Source organism: Cadophora gregata, assembly GCF_030347475.1.
Source record: "Cadophora gregata isolate MNR1 chromosome Unknown scaffold_1, whole genome shotgun sequence".
NCBI lineage: Eukaryota > Fungi > Ascomycota > Leotiomycetes > Helotiales > Ploettnerulaceae > Cadophora > Cadophora gregata.
In genome coordinates, this window is record NW_026695924.1 from 1,912,115 (window position 1) to 1,931,569 (window position 19,455).

Here is a 19,455-nt window from a genome sequence, read left to right on the forward strand (position 1 = left end):
CTTCTATTCTGTAGTCATGCCCTGTTTGCCTGCCACCCACCAACCATGCTTGCCAGCTCAAGTCTGCGGGTTGCGCTTGCAACTTGCAGTGCTGACTTCTTAGCATCACGTCGATATGAGTTTTGCACGGCACAAGGCTTCGGATTGCCCTCGGCATGAGGCTGGGTCTGATTGGCTATGCAGACCAGAATCGAGACGCTGTTGTGTGAGGCCTGCTCGCCTGGCATGGATACTCAGGAGCGGAGCAGGGCAACTTGGGCAAGCCATCGAATATTCCGTCCTGTCTAGAAACAACTTAAAAGCGATGTCCAGACTACTGGCAGTGGAGGGGAGGGCACAGGGGCGCCCCTAGAAACACTACTGGTGCTTCGGTATCAAGGGTGTACCAAATATGCTATCCTTCGCCGGGCCGTCTAGTGTGAAATGCTGCTTTGGGCATCCTGGCCGCGTGCGGATAAAGAAAACTGATGGTTCTTTGCTACCTCACACACACACCAGCCGCAACAGGCAATATTTGGTGTGTCTCGCCTCGGCTCGCCTCTCCTCCTGCCTGGCGATCACCGACTATTGTTGCTCTGAACTGAAGGAGGAGGACAAAGAGACAGGAAAGACGAAAATAGAGATACCGTTTCTAATCGTTCCTTTCTTTGGTTATTCCAGGCTCACTTGTCCAGTTCTCTGTACAGTAGGTACTGTGTCATGCCGGCTGGCACCGACTCCTCCGGCGCATGCCATACAGTACGTATCCTAGCAATACGTAAAGTCGTAAAGTCCTCCCCCGCCTGGCCCCCACAATTTGAGTGATCCTTCTGATTCGCAGCCGTGGACTCCATCGAATCAAATAATCAAATCGGGCTTGTCGCTCACACGCGCGGTGTCTCTGTCGCGGCGCACGCTCTGGCTCTGCCCGGGTTGCTGCTGGCTTCCTTCCTGGCTTACTCGCTCCACTCCACTCCACTCCACCCACATCTGCCTGCACCGTGTTTCCAGCTCCGCTCCACTACTACCAGGTAGCTCACTCCACCAGAGCAGAAGGCAGACAGACAGATAGGCCAGGCCGAAAACACAGGTCCAAGCTGGCAAGGGTCAGCAACTGGAACTGCCACTGCACTGGACCGCGCTTCATCAAGACCAGCCAGCACCTTGCCATGCCATGCCATGCCATGCCATGCTATGCCATACCAGCAGCCAGACTGTCCAGACCCCCCTGCCAGCCAGCAAGCCTTTCGTCGACTGGCCATTGCGGCCTGTGACATCAACCGGGACCTGGACACTGACTGACTTTTACTACTACTGACTGCGGACTACTGACTACTGACTACTGACTCCACGACACTACAGTACAAAAATACACTAGCTGAGTTCTTCGAGATCAGCCTCCACTCTGCTTTGCAGCAAGCATTATTATTACTTTTCATTTGATCAACCTCTCCTCCTTTGTCTTTGTCCAGGAGACTACTCCCACTGGACCCTACCCTACCCAGCCCAACCGAATTCAGGCCAGTTCAGTCCACACCGGACCAGCTCAATCCAAACTAAATTGCCCCTCGTACTTCTACAGGCGTCATTCCTCCCCCCCCTGTGTTATTTCCACACGCTGCATCTGCCCAACCACTTTAGCGTTGTTTGCGTTACCGCCTCTGCTTTAGGACTAGTCCACCTTTCGAGATTCCCTCATTCTGAGGTTCCGTACCTCTAGCAACTCAACCTCCAATTCAGTTGGCCCTAAATTCAGCTTCATTAACTGGACATTTCCTGACTGCCCAAAGTCTACCATTCACCCATTCCCAACATATGTCCACTGGAGTTTTTAATCTTTGGGATCATTGTCCAGCTCTTTCTCGGTTCCACCTCCCCATCTCGAACTGATACACTCACGAGTATCGGTCCATTCCTCTATGGCTTTCCGGTGACAATAGCTGGTCTCAGGCGACGAATCTCGCAAAAACAACAAGGCACGGCAGCTTGGAGTTCTGGCAGCTCTGCAAAGGCAATTGTCCTAGACTAAGTCTGCCTTCACCAAGCCATTTGCCTTATTCACCTTGCTCCATCAACGCCGATTGTCACCACGCCCTTGACCTCCCCAATAGCAATCCTCATGTATCGAACAGCAGAAAGACCGGCTCCTCTCGATTTCCTTCTACCGTCACCACACCCAAGCTACAACATCGACAGGAGGAAAGATATAGCCCAATTTCATTCCCTCCCTCACCTACCTCCAGTCTACCTCGAGGCACCGATCAGAGAGGGACTTCGAACACCTCCGACCGACGAAATGGCAACTGCATACCAAAATTCCAATTTCACCCACGGCTACCCTGCCAGCGGCAGGAGTTCTGAATACCTGTCGGTGGAGAGCACTCCAAGCAGCTATGGTGGAACATATAATCACAATCCCCCACAGCAACAAACAAGACAATACATGTCAATGATACAACCGCCTCCTGCTTCAGCTTCGACATTGCGGAAGGAGGTCCAGGCTCCTTTAGCAGTCATCTCTCAACCCCCAAGCCCCGAACCCGCCCAGAGAACGAGTTACTTATCTCACGATGAGCCATCTCGCAGAAAAAGTACGACCGATACGATTCGACCGAATATGCAGATACCAAAATCTATCAGTCCAACTGGTGGTAGTTTGGCCGAGTTCGCAGCTCAGGTACATTACAGAATTTTCGATCTTGGTTGCTATTTGCTAATGACCCCAGATTACATGCTTATTTTGGTTCGAATCGACCGACACTCTGCAAAAAGCGGAGAGAGAATTACCACCCACTGCCACTGTGAAGAAACTGGAGAAAGAGGCTCTTCCGTCTAGTGGGTTTCGTAAATGGGTTGTTACAATTCTGTCGACGACCCAGGTCACCGAAAATGTCATCATACTCGCACTTCTATTCATATACCGACTGAAGACCAGCAATCCAGCAGTCAAGGGCCGAAGCGGTAGCGAGTATAGGCTCTTGACAGTAGCCTTGATGTTGGGGAACAAATGTATGATTTCCATCGCATAATATTTTTACCCCTACTAACTTACTTCTAGTCCTTGATGATAATACCTACACGAATAAGACTTGGGCAGAGGTTTCGGGTATCGCGGTTGGCGAAATCCATGTCATGGAAGTCGAGTTCTTAAGCAACATGCGATACAGTCTCTTGGCGTCGAAAGAGCAGTGGGCAGACTGGCACGAGAAGCTGAGGAATATTCGGAACTACTGCAACAGAGCAGCGGAGGCTCCTACCCAAGTTTCTCCACAGACCTACATGACTCTGCACCCCAATCTACCCTCTCCACCTTCAACACAAACATCCCCTCCTACGCACCCACACCTACCACCGTCTTCGTCCTTCATGAATGGTCATCAATGGCCTGTCAACAATTCTCTTCCTCCTATTTCTTCGCCACTCACAAATCTGCCGGAATCGGAGTACAGAGGATACACTCGGAAGCGAAGCTACGATGGAGAAGCTGACGAGCCTGTGGCAAAACGGGTCACGAGACCTCAAACAGGACCGCTTCAGCATGGCTCAACCATTCCTTCATTGAGGCAAGATGCTCGTCGGCTACCAGTTCCTGACTTGACAATCTCAACCAGCCAGCCTATGAGCAATGGATACAGTGCTTCAACGACCATGTCGCAGAACGCTCCTGTCCTGCCTCCTCTAAGTGGACGGGCCATGTCAACAGTCTATGCTCCGTCTACACCGTCGTCTTGGACACCGATTCCTATACTCACTCCAAGCGGTCACACTACCAGTGGATACTCAACTCCCTCTCGTCACCACAGCCCACATTCCGTACAAGAGCTTCTATCGTATGGATCCTCCCCAATTTCTGCGAATTTCCCCAGTCACATTCCTGGACACTCTTCCCCTTCGATCTTCCTTCAACAACGTTCATCACCATACAAACCTATCCGACATGTCAACACTCTTCTCTACCCCCCTCCATCTGCATCGATGCACGATTACTCTATCAACACAGATCAGATGCATTATCAACCTTTAGGAAAGAGAAACGACTATCGAGCAGGCATTGTTCCCGACTATTCCCACCCAAACCATCAATGGCCGGCCCTGCGTCAACCAAACTTCCACGCTTAATCGGCTGGCCATGAATTTTCTTAAGTCTTTTTGGAGCAGTGGCACCGTTTGTCTGGCGTCATCAAAAGAAAAGGCATAGAACATCTGTTTCAAGCATTAAAGAAAGTCGGGCCCCAGACAGAGGCTCGCGTGTACTGCATGCATAACTTGGCGTTCTTCATCATTTGTTTTTTCACAGCGTTCTCAAGACATGAGCAGCGCTGATATACCATTGCATGGCCGGTGTTTGGGAGGCATTACTTCGATGCTAGGAACGCTCGACTGCCCTTTGTATTTCTGCATTTTACTTCTATCCATCAACGAGTGGGCGGGACATACGAGTTCGCATGGCATTTTAACTTGCAACGTGCGATTGCGATGGGTTGAGCAAAGGCTGGAGCGGAGGATTGATGAGTCTAGGTGGAGCAGAGAACTGGTCTTGCATAGATAGACAGTCAGACAAATGAAATCTCCATCTCCTCAACAATGATTCTCTGTGGAATGTGACTGTTGAGGACTTCGATTCGCGCTTGCAAAGCCCAAATCAACACCCCTAATTGAGGTACCTTGAAGGAAAAGGCAGGTTCCGACCCACCGTGAGAGGGGCACTTTCCTAGAATAATAATCATATCACTGTTATAAAATTCTAGTAACTGTCAATTGACAGTCAATTGATAGTGATAAGAAATTCTTGGCAGTCGAGAGGTCGTTATTTCAGGAAAGTGCACCTCCCACAGTGGGTCGGAACCTGCTTTCTCCTGTAAGGTAGGTATTTTGTGTAGCATGCGTCACGTGATCTTGGCTGGCTTTCTAGCCTCGACTGAGACGATGCCAATATAAATGAGGACCTAGCTTGTCGTACTAAACCTCGAGCTCACCCAAACACAACAATCACAACATTCATTGTAAGGCAACCAGTCTCTTCGCAAATGCACAGAAATCATTCAATATCCTGAATCCTATACCCTAGCTCGTTCAATTCTTCAAAATAGGTCTCACCTGAATCTTAGCCTAGCGGTCTTGATGTACAGTCAACAGACATGCCAAAGCCCAAAGAGGATCTTGGACGGCTGCCATTCACGGAGCTCATGAACCTTGTTCCCTTACCACATTTTCGACCAAATGGAAAGGAAGAGAGAGGACAGGAAAGGTTCATGTCTACTCGGCCGGCTTTTAATCCCGGACAAGGTTCTGCTTATGGAGGACATGTCTTCGCGCAGAGTGTGTGGGCGGCGAGTTTTACTGTTGGTGAGGAGATGGTTGTACATGTATGTCTTTCAAATGTGTTGTTGTTTTGAAAGGCATTTATCAGATATGTGGATGGATCTGGCTTGTTCTGCAGTTCAACGTTGCTTTCGCTGTGTTTGAGCTGGCCGTGAATTCATATCAAGGCAAGGGAAGTCAACATTTGCGATATTATCAGATATCTGATCTCCAGCCTTTTCCTATTGGACTTTTACCCCTTTTCAACGGTAAAAGAGGAGCTTACTGTTGACACCACCCCTAGAACGTCCATGGCTTCTTCCCCCTACCTGGACAAGTCGACAGGCCATACATCTACACCATCTCACATCTCTCCGAAGGCCGTTCATACTGCACAAGACAAGTAAGTGTACGACAACCGGTCTCGCCCTCTTTCAAATCACCTCCTCTCCCGTATTTTGCCACCTCATCTCCAGATCAGATCCCGAGGTTTGAGATCGAAGATTCGGAGGCGGAATTGGGGAAGGTGTGTTTCTCGGCAATGATCAGTTTTAAGCGAGATGAAGAATACGGTAAAGGTCACCAGATGGAAGTGGGCATTAGGGAGAGGTACAGGAGGGTCATTGGGGTTAGGAGACCGGACAGTTGGGCGTTCGTGCCGAGGGTTGATTCGTCCTGGTGAGTTTCCCGTATTTCTCTCTTTTAATTTGTGTCTCTGAAGCAAAGGTGCATGCCTCCGTGGTCATGTAAAACTCTCTTAGATATCTCAGTTACTGGCAAATGATATGTCAAGATTCAGTTCTGCGACATTTCTGTTCGCTCCTTCCTTCCATAACAGGCGGTGTCCGCCAGAACGGGGATCTATTTTGGTTGTTTCTACCAGCGTTGATCATGTCAATACATGAACTTTCAATACGGCTGTTTGATTTTCTGAGGGCTGCCTCCCATAACTGGGCTCCTATATCATCACCTTGCACATATACTAAACTACCGACCTAGGGTTAAACGAGCAACAAGCCGCTACCCATTGGCGAATACCTTCCCAGGACTGACCATGCACCGCGTCGATATGTCCTCCTTCAATTCTTCCCTTTCCCCAATGTCCTATCGCCAACTAACTTACTACACACCTCTGGGACGAATCCCTTCCTCTTCACCCAATCTCCATGCCTGCGCACACCTCTACGCTAGCGATCGCAACTCCCTCTACCTCATCACCAACGCGTTAAAGACCGGTGAAATTGTCCGCCAAATGGGCAGTTTATCACATTCAGTGGTGTTCCACGTCCCAATCCAAGATCTGCTTGTCAAAGAGGGAGAGTGGTGTGTTCAAGAAGCATGGACGCCGAGAAGCGGGAGTGGGAGAGGTGTGCATGAGAGTTGGATATGGAAGTTGGAGGATGGTGAGGAGGGAAATAGGAGGGATGTGCATATTGCCAGTTCGTGGCAAGAAGGGCTGGTGAGGTATTCGGAGGAGAGGAGTGAGCAGAAACAGAGGTTGCTTTGGTTCGAGGGAATGAGGAGCATGGGGCTGCTGGGTGATGATATCTATGACGAGGAAGGACTTCCGAGAAGGGAGAGGGAGAAGTTGTAGATTTGTGACAAACCAGTTGGATACATATTGGATCAACTAGATTAGAATAGATCGAAAGAAGATGACTTTGATATTACCCAAAGGTGTTTATTTCCAGATATCTCTCTTCAAACGTTGAACGCGCCACCTTCACTACGAGAGTAGTATTCTGGCAAAGCGTGCGGCGATTAAGTTGCCTCCAGGGCGAGAGATGGAAAGGAATTACATAGGTACTGACAGACTTTTCCAGGGAAATGATATATTTTATTAGCTTCACAATACCAAATCATCACCCAAATCCCCTAGATCCGTCACAACATTCCGGAATCAAGTACACATGATCCACCATCACACCCCCAACCATGCTGATTCCACCTAAATTCCACATTCCCCACTATCGTCCTTTACACAACATCTTTACCAACTCAAAATCTTCAGAATCATGTCAAGAAGTACTTTTGTCATCTAGTCTACGTATCAAGACCTTTGCAATGAATCATGCTCTGATTCTTCCCGTGTAAAGGGTATCTTGCCAAACGCCAAGAGAGAAATCCAATGCAGAAACAGAACACTGCTTTTCGTGCCCATCAATCGAGAATTATGCCCAGAAGCCAGATGCTAAGAGAACACGCCCAGAGAATCGTCCCTCGTCATGGAATGCAGATTTATGGTAGAAAACGATAGTGGAAAGGAGTGAGGCCGGATCGGTCTCCAATTACGCCAAATGTTCAAAAGGAAGGCCAAAAATATTATTTCCACGCTTCTTTCCACGCTGTTTCCACGGGTTTCGTAGAAAAAAAATGCCCTCCAAGAAATCGTACCAGATTTGATATCGTTCCTTTTTCCATAGACTGGAAAATACAGAAATATGAAGAAGGATCGAAAGTCCAACCTTCGGCTACACCATATGGTACTCGTCGGAAAGAGTAATCGCCATAATTGAGTTTCCATCACTGCACAAAACCAATATGTATGCAGATTACAGAGGCTCAGTCTTAAAAGCTCCGTCAGTCTGCGTGGAATACTCGGACTCATGGTCGTGGATTCCCTTGTCTGTCAAGTCCGCCCTTGCTAAATCCAGCTCTTGTCAAACCCAGCTCTATCGAATCCCGCCACATCGTATCCATCAAGATCGTATCCCTCATTATCACGACCACCTAGAAGTATTGAAATTAGCTTGTGCCTCCAACTTGCTGGGAAAATATTGCCGTTTTGTTAAGGAGAGACTTACTACGCCAAAATTTCTGGAAATTATTAAAGTTAGCTTGTCGTCGTACATGGAGAATTGCGTCAATTGTGAGCCATACCCTATGCCCCTTCCTATCGTACTTTAATTTCTTCCATGAGCCACTGTTGAATGTATCAGCAGCAGCCTTGGTAGTAACATCAGTGACTAGGAAACCACAGACTTCCACAGCTTTGTCACCAGGATCTTCCTTTGAGCTGGTATAAGTATGGTGGTGATTATCGAAATGCTGCCATGCGCTCACGGCAGTTTGGAAGCCCTTCACACGATTACACTTGGGGCATTGGAAGACATAGTATTTCCCACTTTTCTTTGGCCATTCTGAGATGATTTGGTGTCGGGACAAGTCAGCGAGTAGAATGGTGCGGGATGTCGGTACGTTCGATGGCGAATGATCATCATCACTCGACTCGTACGCATCCAATTCTGCTTGAGCCTGTTCTTCAGTGGTAAGGATTCGGGCCAGTGTGGGGTATGTTGATGCTGGTGGGTTGTAAAATGTAGCGGACTGAGTTTGAGGTGAAGGAAGGCCATCAAAGCCAGTTTTTTCGGTGTTGGAAAACATGTTTGCGAAACGGTCGCTTGCCTGCTTGATGTACATGATAGGACGTGAGAAAGGCGAATTTTGAAAGTTTTCTGGTGGCTGTTGGGCAGTATCATGGCTCCAGTTGCTGACCGAGTCAACATTCGGGTCGTAACTGCCTGTTGAATAGCAGTCCGTGTTGTACCGTTGTGAGACACCACGAGACACTTCATGAGTCTGTTGGATCTCAGGGTATGGAGACACGTAGGCCTTAGGCTGTTGAGCACTGACAAAACTCATTGGATAGTCCTCAGATTGGATTCCCTTACAGGAAGGCGCGCTGACGCTATTGGTACGGCCAACATCACGGTGACCACCATAGGAGTTGAGACGACCGCGATATGATCGAGGAACCAGACACTGAAGTGATATACGGCCACTATCGACTGCGCAAAGGCTCGAACTAAGTTGGTAGTTATCGTTCAAATTGCCTCCTGAAAACATACGTGGCTGCAGGTTGTAAGGCTCAGGGTTCGGAAAATTATCATGGAGAACAGTCGAACCAAAGTCAGAGATAAGGTTGGTTCCACCGTGGCTCATGGTTTTTCCGCCATTGCCAATGGTGCCGGCAGTTGTGTCTCCTGATCGGCCATAGCCAGCAGCGCCAGCGTTGTGTTGATTTCCCATTATAGTCATGTTCGAAGCTTCATATCCCACGCCTTCAGGTACTCCACCATATCTTTCTTGACCTTCTATATCTCTGCTATTGGCGAAAGTCTGTTGGTATCCTCGAGTGTAGGGAGTCGACGTGCTAGGACATGAGACTGATCTCATGCTGGACTCGTGGTAAGACGGCAATGTACCGTGGGCGTGTGGTTGGCCTCGTTGAGCCCTATTTAACTGAGGACTCATCAGACTTCTACCTGAGTCGTATTTGATGTCTGAAGGCTGATGTGTGGGGAATGTAACGAGCGGCTGACCAGGAATTGGAGTTTGCTGGACCGATTTGAAGTCTTGGTTTGAGGTGAGAGAGGTGTCGGAGAAGAAACCGTTCGAGGCTGCGCGAAGATCGCTTCTACCATTAGCCATATCACTGAGGTAGCCGCAGTTGCCGTTGTGGAAAGCCATCCTCGAAATGGTACTGGTATGTTGATTCTCAAAGAAGTGTCAGAAAATAGTCGAAGCTGGAGTTGCGCTTATTGACTTTGCGAGGCCGAGTCAGGCAGAGAAACTAGCGTCAGCCACTAGTTTACTACTGTTCTCTCGAATTAGATGAAGGCGATTTAGTTCTTTGCCCTTGAAGTGAGCGTATTCTGTCCTGAAGGTGTATTGCTCGTTGAGTGTTGTTGATATTTGTTTTGATTCGGTTCATTAACCAATGTTGTTGGCGCATTTTTCGCTTCGAAGATTAGCCGTCACACGACTGTCAACAACCACGTCAAACCTCAAGGACATTCAGATGCCTCCTCTTCACACGTACTCGGGGGCATATAAGTATTTTTTCTATGTTTAAGACTGTGGCGATTAGGCAGTTCCCATAATGCTGTTTCTAGAAGCTGTTGTGCTGCAATTGAAAGCGGACTGTACGGACCATTTGAGAACCATTGATATGCCTTTTCTCTTCCTGTTTGTTGTCCTTTATAGCCAGCAAGACTTTGGCTGATTAAAGTAGGAAGAGGTAATTGAGAGACACTTTGAAGCAATTTGAAGCCAATTCAGAAGCTAGTTGCAGCTGCCCTTCGGAACGCTACCGCCCCAGACAATATAGCAACAAAATCTTTCTGCTCTCCGTGTTTCTGGAGATAACGTAAAACTCTGCCAATATGACAGACTCTTGTAATTAAGTTAGATTTAATTGAAGCTGCGTTCTTTGCTCTTGAGACTCCTTCAAACCAGACCCATGGATGTGCAGCGAGACCACTCTCATTGAGTCAAAGGTGCGTTGGTCCCGAGAAAATTCAGGGTTAGCAGGTACTATCAACTATTATACTGTTTAAGCCTCTGGAAAATCAAATCTGAATTATCAGTTCCAAAGACCGTGGAACCCAGGAACTGTAGCGGGAAGAAGATCCGCCGGAGAACACAGGTTCGCTGCCCAATTTGCTTGAATTGCAGCTCTATAGTTACGAGATGTCTGATTAGCTCTGGGAAGGTTATATTGTCAAAGTCGTGTGTAAATGAGGAATGATTTCGGATTTTCTTAAAAGCCACAATCCATACCCTGCTGCTCGCTAAGCTTATGAAAGTTCTCATTTCTTACAATGTGCCCGAAGAATGTGCCCAAAGCACATGTTGTTGCCGGATGCTGGTGGGGTCCGAAAATACTTCAAGGATTTGGATTTGGTGAATGCAGAACAAAGTAATGGAGGCCAAGTGGAAGATCCCTTAGTCATTTCAGTCAATTATCTTTTGCTTCATTATGATCAGATCAGATCAGATCAACTGGGACCCGACGCCATCATGAGGAGCACACCATGTCATGCCACGAATATCTCAAAGAATTCAAGTTTAGAGGAAAGAAAAATTGCCACTGAATTAACATTTACCACCAATACAAAAGAAAACTCGTTTCCGGGCTGCTAGCCCCACCTCGTCATTTGTGAAATCGTTAATCTCATCCATTGACTTTTCATCCACCATAGCCACTCCAACAAGCGCAACACCGATATACTGAACAGACACCAGTGAGACACATATATCAAATAAATACATAGTATCATGTTCAACGCTTGTTTGCCAGTCTATATACACCAAGCCAGGACTCCAAAGCCCACTCTAGTTTCCCTTTCGCTAAGCGAAACCTTTTTCTTCAAAGTTAACAAAATCAATACTAACGACATTCGTTACCAACAACCCATCAATGGACAATTAAAAATTAAAACGAATTCACCGAGTTAATCACCTGATGGAAAGCGCTAGATGGGCAGGCGATTGCGACCACACATCGCTTGATAGACTGTACACAAGATTTCTCGAGGATATAAACTCGTTCGAATGACTCAGGACGTCCTCCTTTCTTCCACCAAGATCTTCTTCGAGTAATTTCGACTTCTTCGAGAGCTTCTTTATTTAAACTTCCCTTAGATGAAAGAACGTCACCACACAACAACAAACCCTTCTCGATATACTCCCTCCTCATTTAGCATGTCCTACCAGTCTCCTTACACACCAGTCTCCGGCCAGGATAACGGCCAGCAAGTACCAGCTGCCCCAGCTTCTCCAGCACCTACCACACCCTCCTGTGAATCTTCAACCTTTGATTGCCCCTCTTTCACCTCTGCTTATGACTCTTCCCAACTAGCCGAGGCTCGTCTTCCGCCAGGCACGGTACGCCTCACCAACGATGTCCACAGAGGCCCAGCTCGATACGCAAACGAGCAGGTATTCTCCCCCGAGGATGTTACCGCTCGCGACGAAGAACTTAGACACGGTACCCACAAGTCTAGCGCATACCCTGAACCATCAATCGGAGGCTACCAACTCCCAGCAATACACGCCTTCACCGACCACGCCCGAACTGCGCCGGTTGATCGACCTCCTCCTCGCCCAGTCCCGCTCCACCTGAAGAATGTCCAACCGAGCGCTTGCCTGGTCGAGTATCCACTCGGCAGTAAGAAGTACTATACTCTGGAGTGCTTGAAGTGTTTTGCAGCTTTTGATGGAGTCGGTAGAGCGGTCATGCATTTCACGCACATGGCGGCTCATGCCGAGCTGAAAGGGCTCGTTACAGCTGAGAACGTGGTGGAGATATGTGGTTGTCGTGTGGTAGACGCGACGGATGAGGATTATGCGAGAATGAATTGTGCTGCTCGGGTAGGTTCACCTTCGTATTCCGGTGTGCTGGGTTCTAGCTAATGAGTGGTAGCAAGCTGCTGCTCTTGCTGCTGGTCCTCGTCCTTCTTGATAGCGGAATTCACTGGCTGTAGTGTTTTGAGAGGTATTTGCCGGCCACAGATCTCCTCTCTAGGATGGACAATCCTTTGGATGTTCTTCGATATGTTTCTTCCTTCTCTAATGACTTCGGCTCAAGTTATCCCATACTTCTACAGATTCGATCCTGGACTAGCTGATCATTCTTGGATGGTTGGCGTTCTTTTCTTTGGATCTTGCTTGGGATTAGACAAGGTTCATGGTAGATGGTGTGTGAATACGGAAGCATGGCGTTGTTTTTGGTGGGGCTCTTCTGGGTAGATCTGCTTCTGATTATATGCCCAACCAATATGGGTTTCTTCGATATGAAACATAAATAACCACTGACGTGAAAATACTGACCTGTTTCGATTGCCCAATCTACACTTCGGTAAGGAAACGCACCAAATAAAACAGAAGCTTGAAAAAGAAATAGTGGCTTTTAAGTGAGGAATGGCGTCTTGACTCTGACAGAACTCACACCGCTCGATATCTCCTTGAAATCTCAAAGGAAAATATTGATACATTGTTCGTGCGGACGGAATCGATTCAACATGAAGACGCAAGAACGCACACATACTGTTTGATTTTCAAGCCATACCCTCTCTCCTACTAACATGAAATTCCCACTCGCCATGCGCTCTTCTAAAACCTTCATCAACGATTTTTTCCGCCTTTCTAAGCCCCGGTAGCTCCAACTCAAACACCTGCAAACCCGTAACCTGAATCAGCTCATCCAACCATCTTCTTTCTGTCACCACGCCTGCATCTTCCTTATGCCATTCGATCCTGGCTCGCAAAGTCTTCAGACCTTTCATACTACCAATGACCCTCCAAGTACGTTCCCATCGTGCCCAGTCACTGGAAGGCGAACCCTCTTTGAAGTGGTGAGAAGTGGCGAAGCGGAAATCGAAAGAGAGATGTTGGATGCTGTCGAAGCGGTGGGGAAGGGTAGAAGTGGAGAGCGTGATGAGACTTTCCAAGCTATCAAAATCGAAGATGGTAGTTTCGTAGAGTATACGAGTTGCGGCGACGTAGCTGCTCATGAGTTAGATGTTGATTTTCTAATTGTTGAGATGAGGGTCCGTCTCACAGTTTCCGACAAGTCTGCAGCAGAGCAACGAAGTTTTCTCCAGGCTGACTTGACTTTGTATATCGCCCAGTAGCCAGCTTGACACCACGACATTGCTGTTCCTTGCATGCTGTGGGGCTGCTTTCATTCCCCAGCTTGCAGACCTCATGGCCAAGGCCGTCATTCGGCCTTCTCATGATATGGACGAGTCGATTTCCAATAGCATGCTCGCATATCAGATCCAATACCTCTTTTGGGAGACTGAGTAACGGCGACTGATCTTGGTCATGGAAAAGTAGATCTTTCTTGTTGTGAGGAGACGGACTGATAGCGCGCTCTCGTTTTGGTAGAGATGGGGTTATGGGTGGTGGCTGGTAGTTGCTTTTCGATCTGTGATTGGCCGGCAAGCCTAAAGACTCCCATCTTCGACGACTGGATGGTTTTGGACTGTCTGGTAGAGGCCGACTACGACCAGTCAGAAAGTTGAGAGTTCCAAAAACAGTACGGCCTGTTATGCCTGTGGGGTGCGGTTCTTTCTGTATGATCCGAACGGACATGGTTGAGGTGGACGCTTGTTTTAAGGTTTGTATGGCGCAAGGGGTTGTAAAGACTGGATGATTTAATGCATCTATGTTTAGAGCATGGATGAAGATGAAGACATTCAAGGTCCAGATGAGAGAGACGGGTTGAGGATGTGACTGAGTGAATGAAAGAAAGCAATATCTGTTCAAAGGAAACGAAGTGCAGTGAAGTGAAGTGAATGAAGCATTGAAGACTCAGAATGAGTCGAATGACTAAGGGATGACATTGAGCCGAACGACTACATGACTGGTCAGGTCGTACAGTACTTTCGTACAAGCTGCCACAGGGACGGAGCGTTACAAGAAGAGAAGCTTGGGGGAGAAGTTGCGCTGGATGGATGCCCAGAAGGGGAGGGTGCGCCGCCTGACAGCATGCGCTAGACTCTAGAGCCACCGAAAGTGGAGTGTGAGAGTGCCCTGCTCCCCTGGAGGCCAATAAAATCCTGGCCCGACCCACCTCAGCCTCAGCCTGACCCCACATCCCCTGGCCTGCACTTGGCTCCCGTCCCATTGAGGACAGCTCCATACTGTACGACATCATCAACCATGATATTTCCACGATGAAGAAGACTCTTTTGCTGTGCTTTATTCATGGCTTCAAGGTAATTCCTTCTGATTATGATGTGTAACGCATAGTCTCCCAAGTACAACATTGACTCGGAACACAGGGTGGCGATGATACCTTCGGAGGATTCCCAGAGCATCTTCGAGCTCTGGTCAGCCATGCGCTCCCGAAAGTCGATGTCCGCGCCATCGTATACCCGAAGTTCGAGACCAGGGGTGATCTGGCAGAATGTGTGAGCAGATTTAGAGACTGGTAGGTGATGCGGCTTTACTTATCTGAAGAAGAGATATGGGCTACATGGTTGAAAACCGTGACTTGAAACCGAACTGAGGAATTTGACTTGGGTGTCACTGTTGGCCGCGAGACGTTGAAAATAGAGGACAATGGAGATACATGCCATATTTTGATGGATTTTTGAGTTATCTGCTTTCTTTACATCTCTGCAAATGGTGCTAACAGCACGTCCCAGGCTTCTCGAGAAAGTAATAGACATCGAAGTCTCCTCCTCAACACCTTCCCCTACCATCGACCCCTCTGTCCACACGATCCTCATAGGGCATTCTATGGGCGGCATCGTCGCAGCAGACACCCTGCTCGCCATAACATCCGATCTTACAATCGCGTCCCGACCATCCTCCTCCTCCCAAAACCCCACAACCCCAAACCCAAACCCACCGATCAACTCTCTTATGTTCCCCTACATCTCTGGAGTCCTCGCCTTCGACACACCTTACCTAGGCATATCTCCAGGAGTAGTAGCCCATGGCGCAGAAGGCCATTACAACACCGCCTCCTCAGCGATAACGCAGCTCTCCGGGCTGACAGGAGCAATATGGGGAGGTAAAGCCGCAAGCGAAGTCGACAAAGACGGGAAAGTCAAGAAAGACCCCGTAGCTGCTCTCCCCGCGCCCGAATCTTCTTCTACAGCATCTGTCCCGGCCTGGCAGAAATGGGGTAAACTCGCTGCCCTCGCCGGCGCAGGCGCAGCAGTTGCGGGTGGTGCAGCAGCAGCATACATGAAGCGCGAGCAGATCACAGCAGGCTGGTCTTGGGTAGGCTCACATCTTGAGTTTGTGGGATGTCTGATGAAAGGCGAGGAGTTGCGGAAGCGGGTTTCGGGACTGGTGACGTTGAATCGAGAACTCGGCGTGGGATGGGCGAATCTTTATACGAGGTTGGGGAAGAAGGCGTTGAGTAAGAGTGATGGGGTGAAGTTTGTGGGGAGTGTGGTAGGGAATCAGAGAACGTTTTGTAACTTGCCGAGTGGGAAGGACAAGAGTACTGGTGGGAGGGAGTATTGGTCTGAGGCGATCAATGATGCTGCGGGTGATGAGACAGGGGCGCACATGAGTGAGTTTTCCTTCTCGTTAAAACTCCATCTTTACAAAGCCTGTATATTGCCCTTCGCTCTAATGTCTGCGAAATCGCTATCCTTACACCCCACAGGCATGTTCTTCCCCAAAGACAACCCAGGCTACTATGCACTCTCCGAAGACGCCAAGAAGCTCATAATAGACTGGTCGACGAACGACTGGTACGAATCCAGCACTGGAGATGCTGATATGTCCGGGATCGAGCCACAGCATCAAGAGTTATAGACTAGATAGGGAGGTTTGGGTTGACGGCGTTTGGGTCATGATTTGTGAATACCCAGCACATACACTGCAATACACAATGGATTTTATCTAGCCTGCAGCACTATATCACACCATCTATGGTTTAATATTACGATTACGCTGGCGCGTGTCATCATCATGGAATTATATTACATTAGAAACAATATTCCTCCACATGGAGATGTATCCCCTGCGCTCCAGTGCCTTTATGTACAGCTCTCTCGTCGGACAACTTGGCGACAGAATTTCTCACAGAAGCTACAAGCGACTTCCCACCACAAACAGCAACTGAGGTCTCTCCTCCAGTTATTTCCACAGGTCCTCGGATGAAATCCGCAATGCTTGGCCGGGCGTATGAGTAGACGATCTGTTTGATGGGTGGTGCACTTGGTCCAGCGCAGCAGCATGGTCCAGCGTCGTCACTGCAACCGCAACAGATTTTCTCAGCTTCTCCAGCCTGTGATGATGACGGTTTTGACAAACTCGACGCCGATGTGGAGTCGCTCTTGACTAAAATGTACGGCTCATCCTTTTTTTCGTTGACCGCTTCAATGTCCTCGCTCGTTGTCTGTCGCTGCTCGTTCACTTGAGTCTCGTCAGCGGGTTCAAGCTTGTCACTCTTGCTTTCAGCCAGAGATGAAGCTCTACCTGTGATGGCGATTTCGACATCTAAGTGGATTCCTCGGGCTTCTGCCTGAGCTAGTGCTTTGGACAGACGATTCTCATAATACTGGCAATGAGTTCGCTCCCTGACGACCAGCAGGAAGAATATTCGTTGCGTGCAAATGGTAGATGGAGAGGCGAGAAGGCTTTCGAGAATCGGTAGCGTGAAGGAAGCTCCTGTTGATGCGGAGATCAAGATCAAAGTCTCAAAAGCTTCCCATCTGGGCGGTGCTCCGTATGGACCAGCAATGAATCCTGTCAAGGAACTGTTCGAGGCTCCTTGGGTCTTCTTCGCATAACTATGTATTCGTTTGGAGAATCCGGAGTGTGCTCGGATCGCAAGTTGAACGTCATTGCAATGACATTCTGCCTTCGTCGTGTACGGACTGGCAATTGTGAATGGGTGGGATTCAAGTGGTCCAAGGTACGGTAACCAGAGATATAGATGCTGACCTGGCATCCAGGTCATGTGGACGTCCTTAATGGTGACGACGGTCAGGTCGTTAGAGATCGCTTCAACCTCAATCTCATGTCCAATACGTCGAGTTCTGTCACTCGCCTTTCTAAATTGATATCGGAGGTTCTTCCAGATCATCAAGATTCCTCGCAATATCCAATCGGAAGATATGGCGGCAACGGCGAGCCATACATTGTATTGAGCGTATGCTGGAACGTGGACATGAAGAAGCCAGAGGAATACTCCTGCTGCAGCGATATGTTGCAGTACGAAGAATTCATACGCCAATCGACGTAACGGAGAGAGCGAGGACAGGAACGTCCAAACAAGGACAAACCAGGCCCCAATCCCGTATTTCACCATAGGCATCAGCTCCAACTCCAAAGCCAAGAAATCGGCTCTAACATATTGACGCACAAAGAAGCCGCCATGAATCGTGACGGTGAGTAGAAGAGTCCTCGAAACCCATCGGTGGAGCCAGTTCAAGCGTTCATGTGAGCTGCCAATGATGTGACCGATGACGCTCGATTTTGTTGCTAGGAGGTAGACTAAAGGAACCTGCGTCACGGCAATCCACCCATTCCTGAACCCTATCCTTTCGTAGTAGTTCGCGTCGTTGAATATCGCTTTGTAGGTCATCATGTACGCCACGACGGCCCAGTAGAAACATAAGACAAGCACCCGTCCAAGAGGAGGTGGGCTCAGCCATGAAAACCACTTGTTGCTGATGTGTAGTTGGGGATAGCTCGACTCGCGTAAAATGGCTGTTGCTGTTGCGTAAGCTTGCATTGGAAGGTTGTTGACCTTCGTTGGGTATTTTGTCGATTTCCTCGTTCGACATATTCTTAATCTGTGCGAATGTTTTGATTAGATCTGGCTCGACAGCACCGTTCCCTTCTCACTTTGCGCTCTGATGTAGAGATAACGAGTTGACTGACCTGCTCCAAGTCTGGTAGTAATCCACCGCTCTCAACAATAGGATGAAGCCCAGGATACCGGCAATGATATACCAATATGTGCGGGCAAGTTTTGAATCAAAGGTTCTGAACATGGGACTTGAGGACATGCTCATATGGTCCATCCTCCTCTGAAGATAATTCATGGCGGCGGGAGTACCTTCAGCCATTTTGGAAAGTTACAGAAAGTTGAGTTGACCAGCAACCTCCACAGCGCATGTTCTCCAAAATCACGTCTGCTCAAATTCGAAGTACAAGAGAATCGAGTTTTGCAAGTGAGAGCAACGGGAGCATATTCATGAGAAAAGCGGAAGATGTCAGAAAGAGAGAAGAGCGGCTGTAGGCGCTCTTTGGGATCCGGGCTGCCGCGTGCTGCTGGGTTAGACTAGCCCTGCTGGTTTTAGGTATGGCTTTGAAGTTGGATCAGGACGCAGATGGAGAAGGAGAAAGAGACATCGAGACAACGAGATCATCCATCCGCAAGAAAAAGCGTGGATCATGGATGCCCGGGCTAAACGATACTTAGTGAGGGAGAAAGCGCAAGATATCAATCCAATGAAACTAACTCACCTCATGCTGTCCGTCCAACATGGCGGCGCCAACAGAGAAGGGCAAGGGCAAGGGCAAGGGCAAGGGCAAGGACTGGATGGACAGATCCGTACCTAGGTAACTTAACTTAACTTAACTGGGGTGAGAGACACAAAGGAAACATGTATTTACATGTACTGTACGGAGGTATGGTCAGGTCCTCCTCCCCTTACCAAACTGACAGACAGACAGACAGACAGATAGAACGCGGGCAATGGCAATGGCAGTGGTAATGGCAATCACAATCACAATCGATGGACAAGCGGTGGGGTGGACCCTGACCCTGACCCTGACCCTGACCCCGACCCCAAGACCCCTCCCTGGCCCCTCACATCCTCCTCCCTTACCCCCTAGCCCGGCAGCCACAATGTGCTCAAAACTGCTCAGCCAATCAGCAGTCTCGCGTTCGACTAAGCGAGACCTCGA

The 19,455-nt window shown here is 48.7% G+C and overlaps 7 protein-coding genes across 8 annotated transcripts; 4 read left to right on the forward strand and 3 right to left on the reverse strand.

Annotated features, from left to right (window-relative positions):
- Positions 1 to 2,098: 2,098 nt before the first annotated feature.
- On the forward strand, positions 2,099 to 4,098 carry ONS95_000643 (uncharacterized protein; the record flags this gene model as incomplete). Its single annotated transcript, XM_058493807.1, has 3 exons — positions 2,099 to 2,656; positions 2,706 to 2,988; positions 3,038 to 4,098. 3 exons carry the CDS (start codon positions 2,099 to 2,101, stop codon positions 4,096 to 4,098), a joined length of 1,902 nt encoding a protein of 633 aa, XP_058364009.1.
- A 1,019-nt stretch (positions 4,099 to 5,117) lies between these two features.
- ONS95_000644 (uncharacterized protein) lies at positions 5,118 to 6,874 on the forward strand (the record flags this gene model as incomplete). The annotated part of the gene is made up of 3 exons (XM_058493808.1): positions 5,118 to 5,345; positions 5,585 to 5,958; positions 6,280 to 6,874. The coding sequence occupies 3 exons, from the start codon at positions 5,118 to 5,120 to the stop codon at positions 6,872 to 6,874; spliced, it is 1,197 nt and encodes a 398-aa protein (XP_058364010.1).
- Positions 6,875 to 7,924: 1,050 nt separating this feature from the next.
- On the reverse strand, positions 7,925 to 9,750 carry ONS95_000645 (uncharacterized protein; the record flags this gene model as incomplete). The annotated part of the gene is made up of 3 exons (XM_058493809.1): positions 7,925 to 8,010; positions 8,085 to 8,097; positions 8,161 to 9,750. The coding sequence occupies 3 exons, from the start codon at positions 9,748 to 9,750 to the stop codon at positions 7,925 to 7,927; spliced, it is 1,689 nt and encodes a 562-aa protein (XP_058364011.1).
- A 2,016-nt stretch (positions 9,751 to 11,766) lies between these two features.
- ONS95_000646 (uncharacterized protein) lies at positions 11,767 to 12,526 on the forward strand (the record flags this gene model as incomplete). The annotated part of the gene is made up of 3 exons (XM_058493810.1): positions 11,767 to 11,863; positions 11,924 to 12,435; positions 12,488 to 12,526. 3 exons carry the CDS (start codon positions 11,767 to 11,769, stop codon positions 12,524 to 12,526), a joined length of 648 nt encoding a protein of 215 aa, XP_058364012.1.
- A 595-nt stretch (positions 12,527 to 13,121) lies between these two features.
- On the reverse strand, positions 13,122 to 14,160 carry ONS95_000647 (uncharacterized protein; the record flags this gene model as incomplete). The annotated part of the gene is made up of 2 exons (XM_058493811.1): positions 13,122 to 13,569; positions 13,625 to 14,160. 2 exons carry the CDS (start codon positions 14,158 to 14,160, stop codon positions 13,122 to 13,124), a joined length of 984 nt encoding a protein of 327 aa, XP_058364013.1.
- A 518-nt stretch (positions 14,161 to 14,678) lies between these two features.
- On the forward strand, positions 14,679 to 16,530 carry ONS95_000648 (uncharacterized protein). Its single transcript, XM_058493812.1, has 3 exons — positions 14,679 to 14,786; positions 14,853 to 15,001; positions 15,219 to 16,530. The coding sequence occupies exons 1-3, from the start codon at positions 14,745 to 14,747 to the stop codon at positions 16,345 to 16,347; spliced, it is 1,320 nt and encodes a 439-aa protein (XP_058364014.1). The 5' UTR covers positions 14,679 to 14,744; the 3' UTR covers positions 16,348 to 16,530.
- ONS95_000649 (uncharacterized protein) lies at positions 16,520 to 19,267 on the reverse strand (the record flags this gene model as incomplete). Of its 2 annotated transcripts, none has more annotated exons than XM_058493814.1 (2): positions 19,012 to 19,267; positions 16,520 to 18,952 (listed from the first exon to the last, which is right to left on the reverse strand). In XM_058493814.1, the coding sequence occupies exon 2, from the start codon at positions 18,272 to 18,274 to the stop codon at positions 16,520 to 16,522; it is 1,755 nt and encodes a 584-aa protein (XP_058364016.1). In that variant the 5' UTR covers positions 18,275 to 18,952; positions 19,012 to 19,267. The 2 variants fall into 2 exon arrangements, with proteins under 2 accessions (XP_058364016.1, XP_058364015.1); XM_058493813.1 differs by having other exon boundaries at positions 16,520 to 18,335; positions 18,424 to 19,267.
- Between the last annotated feature and the right edge of the window lie 188 nt (positions 19,268 to 19,455).